Source organism: Vanacampus margaritifer, chromosome 3 (genome assembly GCF_051991255.1).
Source record: "Vanacampus margaritifer isolate UIUO_Vmar chromosome 3, RoL_Vmar_1.0, whole genome shotgun sequence".
NCBI classification, from domain to species: Eukaryota; Metazoa; Chordata; class Actinopteri; order Syngnathiformes; family Syngnathidae; genus Vanacampus; species Vanacampus margaritifer.
Window position 1 is genome coordinate 7,616,450 of NC_135434.1, and position 7,906 is coordinate 7,624,355.

The 7,906-nt window shown below is 36.0% G+C and overlaps 1 protein-coding gene across 1 annotated transcript; it reads right to left on the reverse strand.

The window, feature by feature from the left end:
* Positions 1–4,435: 4,435 nt before the first annotated feature.
* On the reverse strand, positions 4,436–5,414 carry cox7c (cytochrome c oxidase subunit 7C). Its single transcript, XM_077561806.1, has 3 exons — positions 5,230–5,414; positions 4,622–4,751; positions 4,436–4,529 (listed from the first exon to the last, which is right to left on the reverse strand). The coding sequence occupies exons 1-2, from the start codon at positions 5,302–5,304 to the stop codon at positions 4,635–4,637; spliced, it is 192 nt and encodes a 63-aa protein (XP_077417932.1). The 5' UTR covers positions 5,305–5,414; the 3' UTR covers positions 4,436–4,529; positions 4,622–4,634.
* Positions 5,415–7,906: the final 2,492 nt, after the last annotated feature.

Consider the following 7,906-nt stretch of genomic DNA (forward strand, 5'->3'; position numbering starts at 1 on the left):
TACCTTTTGAGTTGCTGCAGTAATGAGGATAACCTGTTATTTTATTAGCATGCATGACGTTAAGCAATCTTCGAATGAGTATAAACTAGCATGGAATTGATCTTTAATGACTACACTTTGTTTTAATTAGAGCTTGTACACACGGGATGGCAAAGCATTCGATGCAATTATAAGGAGTTGACTTGCTATAATGAAGATGCAAATGCTGGTAAAAGAAACGCACAATCGTATATTCCCTTACACTGGCATACTGAATGGACCGTGACAAAGTCCTGGAATAGACTTGGCATGCTGGTGTCATCCTCCTTGTACGCTACTGTGCGCTTCCCACCCCCGACTTCTCCGCGCCGGGGAGATATGACGAGCCCAGCTGAAATGTGTCATACGGGCTATTGCGAGCACTATAGGAAACCCCCCCCCGCTGCAACATGACCTCCTCCAGCACAGACTTTTGCTAAGTCGCTTGAAATGCACTGCAGCTTGGCCCCCGTTATAGCAGGATAACACCACTGTGTCTAATTTGTCCACACTGATGGAGTGGGGCATCACCTAGGGTTCCTAAAAGCTCCACTCAGAAGCTTAATGCTAGATAATAGATCAAACATTTATACCATAAATGCCTAAAAGAGTGCACTTTTCTCTCCGAGACGCCCAAATAATGTGATTTTCCACTCCATTTAATCCAAAATGTGTACTTTCTCGAGACGCAAATCCACATCCCATGTCATTTTTCAGGGGGAAGCGGGCCAAATATGGAAATAACTTTGAAAAGGCACTTTTAAATACTGGAAGCCAAACACATTTCTATTCCATGACAATGGTCAACTAGGTCAAAATATCACCATTATAAAACTATACAGGCAACGTTTTACTAACTAAACAACCTTACATTACATGATGATAATACAGTCATCCAAATCATCTTTCCCCATTGAAATGAATGGAAATGCCATTAATTAGTGTGTTTTTTTTCATTTAAAAAATATTAATTTGAATAGTTTTCAATTAGAATTGCACATCATTAAAAAACATAAAATAATGACTTAGTTAAAAGTAATGTAAATAATGAAAAGGTTTTGGTCAATTTTTTTGCTTCAATTCAATGGGCATTGTGCTGCAACGTTTTACTAACCAAACAACCTTACATTACATGATGATAAATGTACTGCGCTCGAATCAAAAAGGCTACAGTCATCCAAATCATCTTCCCCCATAGAAATGAATGGAAATGCCATTAATGAGTGTTTTTTCCCTTTTTTTTTTTAAATTTTTTATTAATTTGAATAGTTTTTAATTAGAATTGCACATCATTAAAAAACATAAAATAATGACTTAGTTAAAAGTAATGTAAATAATTAAAAGGTTTTGGTCACATTTTTTGCTTCAATTCAATGGGCATTGTGCTCCAACGTTTTACTAACTAAACAACCTTACATTACATGATGATAATTCAGTCATCCAAATCATCTTCCCCCATAGAAATAAATGGAAATGCCATTAATGAGTGTTTTTTTACCCATTTTTTTTTTAATTTATTAATTTGAATAGTTTTTAATTAGAATTGCACATCATTAAAAAACATAAAAATAATGACTTAGTTAAATGTAATGTAAATAATTAAATGGTTTTGGTCACATTTTTTGCTTCAATTCAATGGGCATTGTGCTGCAACGTTTTACTAACTAAACAACCTTACATTACATGATGATAATACAGTCATCCAAATCATCTTCCCCCATAGAAATGAATGGAAATGCCATTAATGAGTGTTTTTTCCCCCTTTTTTTTTTTTTTTAAATTTATTAATTTGAATAGTTTTTAATTAGAATAGCATATCATGAAAAAACATAAAATAATGACTTAGTTAAATGTAATGTAAATAATTAAATGGTTTTGGTCACATTTTTTGCTTCAATTCAATGGGAATTGTGCTGCACCTTCTGGTGTGTGTTTCTTGAGACCCCGACACTAGAAGGCGAAAAAAAGTCTTAAAGGTATCAATTAATGAGACGGTTAAAACTGCTGTATGAGCCACAGAATTAAATGTAATGTAAAGAATTAAACCTTTTGACCATTTATGATTTTATACATAAATTCCCATTGACTCCTTCTGGTAGGCTATTTTGAACAAGGTGCTTGTGATCAGTATGCATGGAAATCAGTGATCTTACATTAAAAATGTATTTTATTTATAATATAATTATATTTATAATAATTTATATTAGGAATTTATTTTTAATGTGAAGCATCTTGTGTTGCTTTTAAAGCATGAAAGGTGCTATAGAAATAAAGAATTGATTTGATTGATTGAAAAATGTATGAAAAAAAAGGTAAATTATTCAATTAACTGATCATAAATTTGACTTATAGCATATCAAGGAGATTGAATCAAATGCCATAGAAATATATGCTGGTAGATTTGTGCTCTCAGTGACAGGCTACCAAAGTTCATAGAACAAAAGTTCATCTTTGGAAGAGTCCAAAGAAAAATCTACAAGCGTTTCTTGTCTGACAAATGGCATCATGAAGTCGCATATTCACAGGCTCACAGGCTCTTGTGTAATACTCAGCGGAGGGCGCTGGGATGAAACATCACTTCAGAGACACGTATTTGTCTCTGATGCCTGGAGAGCTCTTAAGAGGTGTCTGCGAAAAGAATGAGCGACATGAAGGATGCCTCATTACACGCTGATATGAGGGAACATTCTGAAAAGAGATTGTTGTTGGCGGCGGCGACGACGGGGCTCGGCGCTGTCGTCTGTATAAGCGGAGAAAGATACGGCGAGATCACATAGAGCAGAATTTCAATGCCATGCATTATGCAGTGTCGACAATTTCTCATGAGACGCCGATGTTGTTGCCTCACGTGCGGAGACAGGACAAATTAAAGGTTGATATAAGAGTTAAATGTGGCCTTAAGTGAAAAGTCTTTGGAGATTTAGAATGCTGCGACGATGTGCGTTAAGAGCACATCTTCTCTCTCTCCCCTTGAGCTATACACAAAGGACAACCTATTCTAAGGGAAACATAAAAAACACTCTCTACTCGTTGACCCCATTACATGTCTGATACCTTATTAGAAGCATGAGTGGTGCGACTTGCAAAAGCACACACAATATGATATATTACAAATACCACACACGTCACTATTAGGGATGTTGTGTTAAGATAAGATTTGCCAGGTTGTTTTTCACGCTCACATTGGCTTGTGTGGGTTCGTGCCAACTCAGTGAACAAAAAAATTCACATTACACACTACCTTTTGAATACTTTGTCCTCGGATAATTATCGCCACGAGCACAAGGTTAATTGAATGGAAATAAGTTACGAAGAGTTCACCTGAAAGGAGCCAGAGCCATCAGGAGGCAAGAAGATGAAAATTCCCCACGCGGCTTACATTTTTAATGTTTAAAGCTAGTTTAAAGTTGCGATGTTATACAGGACTTGATTAATGCAGATTCCAGGTCATAAGATAAGTATATGCATGAGGTTTTGAGGCGTATTTAACTTGCTGTAAAAGGAAAGGCCAAACTACTGAGAGCAGTGCAGGCAACTCGCAGTGTCTTCATACTGGCTTTGGAAACGTGATGGGAGTCTTCAATTAACTTATCTTGCATGTTTTTAGAATGCGGGAGAAAGAAAATGCAAGCAAGCACAAGGGCGAACATGCACGCGCCACACTGGAAGGCCAGAGCAGAGATCCAAATCATCCAAATCTTGAACCTCAGAACTGTGAGGCAAGACGTGCAAACCATGAGATGATCGTATTGCCCTGTATAATCAATAATAAAAAAAAAAGTAGTTATTTCCCCCCTCAAAATGTAGTCATTTATTTTTTTACAAAAGGCGAGATGAAAAAGTGTTTTCTTTCAAACATGGGAATATGCTTTATACATTTTACTCCACTCTTTCCAACCACTGACATTGCAAAACGATAGTTGTGAAATTACAATTTTAAGATGGGTTGTAAAAAAAAGCTTTCATCGATGCACGCTTTAGGTTGTAGCCAATAGTGACAATCACATTAGAACCTAAAGCTTATGTTAAGAAAATGCAATGCGCTCAGTAGTCTTGCTTAAATATTTTCTTTTCTTACTGTGTATATTATGGGCTAAGAAAAAAAAAAGCCTGATACAAACAAGTTTTGCAGTTGTAGTAAATAACTTGCTATTTGAGAGCATCATTGAGGCCATTGCATTGTTAAGGCTAGTTGAATAAAAGGTGCAGGGTTCCCACTAATACTGACTTATATTTTTTAAATATATTTTTCCTTATTTAATGGTCCATCAAAATATTTCTGCAGCGCAAAAAAAAAAAAAGGCAGGAGATTTAAAATGATTTTGATTTGACACCAAATGCAGAACGAGGTATTATGTTGGCTCTTGTAAAACAAGAGTGCAGTTTTGTCATAAAAAAATAAATAAATGACATGATCTGATTTTAGGGCATTTTATTTACAAAGACTTAAGAGAATCCCATTGGTCTGCACATGTAGAAGTCTGATGACATAATATGTTCCTGCTGATGACCTGTGAAAAGAAGGGGGGGGGGGGTGAGATTACTTTTAATGATAAATGATTTGTCAGGTACCAATAATAATAATAATAATAATAATAATTACCTCAGAAGACATTTTACTGTTTCAGGAGCTGATGTCTGACCACAAGGAAGGGGAACGTAAAGCCGCTGCCGAAGAACACCAGCATCATGCCCAGCAGGCGCCACTTGTTTTCCACGGAAAATGGAAGATTCTATACAAATACAAGGAATTCAGTCATGCACTGTCACAACTATAAAATAAACTACTGCTGTCAATGATATCACAATCGGGGATAGAGCAAGACATGTTGTTTGCTATTCTTCCAACGACTAATCAACACTAAAACATAATCTTATGGAATAATATTACAAACATGCTTGTTATGACAATCAGAGTGGACCAGCTTGTTTAGCTACGAAGCTAATGCTAACCGCACGTAGCCTGTCAAGAACTACCCTTCTTAACAGCTTCGTTTTTTACGTTGGTCTACTTTATTGACAGTTACGCCCACGAGCTGCTTTAAAGTCTATTCCGTTTCAAGAGCCATTGTAATAATGTTGACAAGTTCACAGCATGACCTCCAGGTTACCTTAGCTACCAAGGTCCGGACGTAACATAGGCCGCGATTTCAAATGACCACATTTAACATTGTACTTCTGCTTTGAATCAGTTATTATTATTTATTTTACCTTGCCTGGTCCTTCTTCATAATGCGAAGAACGAATAGCAGACGTCGTGAATCGCCTTACAGCTTGTCTCAACATGGTGAGGTGTTGATTTCTTTTGCTATGCTGCTAACTGCGACCTTCTTCTGGTTTCTGTTGGGAGAGATAGCGCTTGCGTGGCGCAAAGGATGCTGGGAAAAACCACCGCTCATGGGAAATGTAGTTTAAATAAGGATAGTCGCTCTTCCCTTTGGGATGCACTGACGAAACTGACTCTAACTACCGGTACCTACGACTAAAGAGGTATATGAAAAATAATAATGAAAAAAACAAAACACAAGTAATTATTCTTTCATTAAAAATAGCCAAAACCAGCAGCAGTTTGAAAGATAGAAACAAGTATCAATGATAACAATAATAATAATAAAATGATTACAGCTCTCCACTCCCACTTTGAAAAACTAACCATAAAACACTGTGTATTTACTCAACTCAACTAAATTTGATTCAGAGCACTTAAACAACAAACATCAAAGTGCTACACGTGAATACAGTACAAATAAATCACAATATTATTGAGAAAAAAACACAAAATTAAAAACAATACAAACAAATAACACACTAAAATAGTATCCATAGTATCATATTTATCAATTACAATAAACATAACATTAATTACATTTTTAATGACTTATGTAATCAAACACAGCATAACTGTCTGGTGAATGTCTGCTATCTAAATGCTTACACTCAACGCAAAATGCCATTGAAAGGCAAAAGAAATGATCCCTGACATCATGGTGTCATCGTAACCCTTTATATGAACACACGTAGACTAACAATATAACAACACTTACACTTTATCTGCTGTGAAATACAACTTATATTAATTTACTGCATCTTACTGAGCAGTCGCTGCTGTTTTCTTCGTGTGTATACTGTAGAAATATTATACTGCCCCCTGGTGGCCAACGTACACACACCAGCGGCACAATGAATGCATGACCTCACGATGCTAACGCTGTATTTAATTACGTTTTTATGAAGTGATATTTTGTAGAGAAAAAAACACATTGCAAAAAAGAAACTTTGACTGCAGTCAGGAGGATGCAGAATGCTCATCCTGCCCACAATTTGTTGCAATATCCATTTTCTGTTGTCAGCCGCGAGACTTGAAAATGTTCTTCCTTTTTGTCTGAATCAGATGTAAGGTCATATTAATGAGTTATTAGGAAGAACAATACTCTGTTTTGTCATGTATATTATATTTTTCTTTTGTATAAGATATATACACTCTCACATGAGTAACCTCGCTCAAGGGTAAGGGCTATGGTGGTACTCAGTTCCTTCCAGATGAGTCACGCTGCTTTGCGATAACTATAAGATAGGATGCTTATCAGCGAGAAATGCTAATCAGTGGCTATTTTTGTCAATAGAGAGATTTTCATTGTGACAAGTCTCCCTGCTTCTTGTCTCTGTATAGAGCCAGATCTTCATTAACTCATACATTGAGTTCATATTGAAGCTCATTTGGAAGCATATTAAATAGAAGAGGTAGACCGACAGAATTTCAATCATGTTGGCCTGCAGTTAATGCTTTAATATTCAGCAGTAATTTCTTTGAATAGTCCATAAAATAAACAATGCTTTTTGTTCTCATTTCTATTGTAGCAATAGAGTTAAATGCCACATGTGAACATTTTCTAAAGGTTGCCCATTATGGAAAAGAGCAAAAACCACCTCAAGCAAGCGTGAATTTTTTTTTTTTCTAAAACGGCAAACACCCGTCAAGCTTTTAAAAATGCACATCATAAATGCAGTTAACAGAAACGTAAGCAAAGAAATTTACAATGTTCGCTTGAGCTTTAAACACTACATCGTGTACTGTTATATTTTTCGCTCAACTGTCAAGAGTTTAGTTAACTATGGGGGAAGTTAATCAGTTAACCATTTATTATTCAGATTCAAATATTTTTAAATCTCTTTCTGAATAATGCATGAACTAACTTATTTCTTCAGCATTCCCACAAATAGTTGATTGGAGGCAAAAGTTTTCATTTCAATCGTAGCCATCCGTCTCACAAGTGAAAAAAAAAAAAAAAAAAACGGTGTTATTGTCCAAACAAGGTCAAAAATCTTTTATTTTCCTGGCCTTCTGCCATGTTTCTGCTCTTTTTTCTCAAAAAGTTGCCTTCAATGGAGTTATTTCAATTGACTTGGCTCTTTACAGAGAGCAATTCAGTTCTAGTTTATTTGTTGACTTTTGTCAATTTGTATGCTGAACTGTGCTGAGAACAAACCACCTCATGTAAATAATTAAACAAAGCCGTCAGGAAATAATAACCTGCATCATCATTTAGGACTACCAATTAGCGTTGAACCGATATTACCTTGATCCTGTCACATCTGTAAACAAACCTATAATGAGGCATCCATGGTGCATAATGATTTCGTGGGCTGCCTTCATAATCACAGTGCATGTACAATTACTAGTTTGATCCACACAGTCATTAGAAAACAAAACGGTAGCGCCACGTGCAATAAATATACTGGATTTTTACTGTAATTGTAATTTACAATTCAAACTGCGGACGTGATAAATAGCAGGTTGAACCGCCAAGCTAAACAACCTCGCTCAAACAGCCAGATGGATAATGATAATCAATGAGGACAACAGTGAGGATAGTTCATTTTGTGCGCG

Bases quoted from the DNA above. Each gene is read 5' to 3' on its own strand.
- cox7c (XM_077561806.1), bottom strand. From the start codon at position 5,304: ATGTTGAGACAAGCTGTAAGGCGATTCACGACGTCTGCTATTCGTTCT. The intron at 4,752-5,229 runs GTAAAATAAATA...GTATTTGTATAG, and splicing joins ATGAAGAAGGACCAGGCAAG to AATCTTCCATTTTCCGTGGA.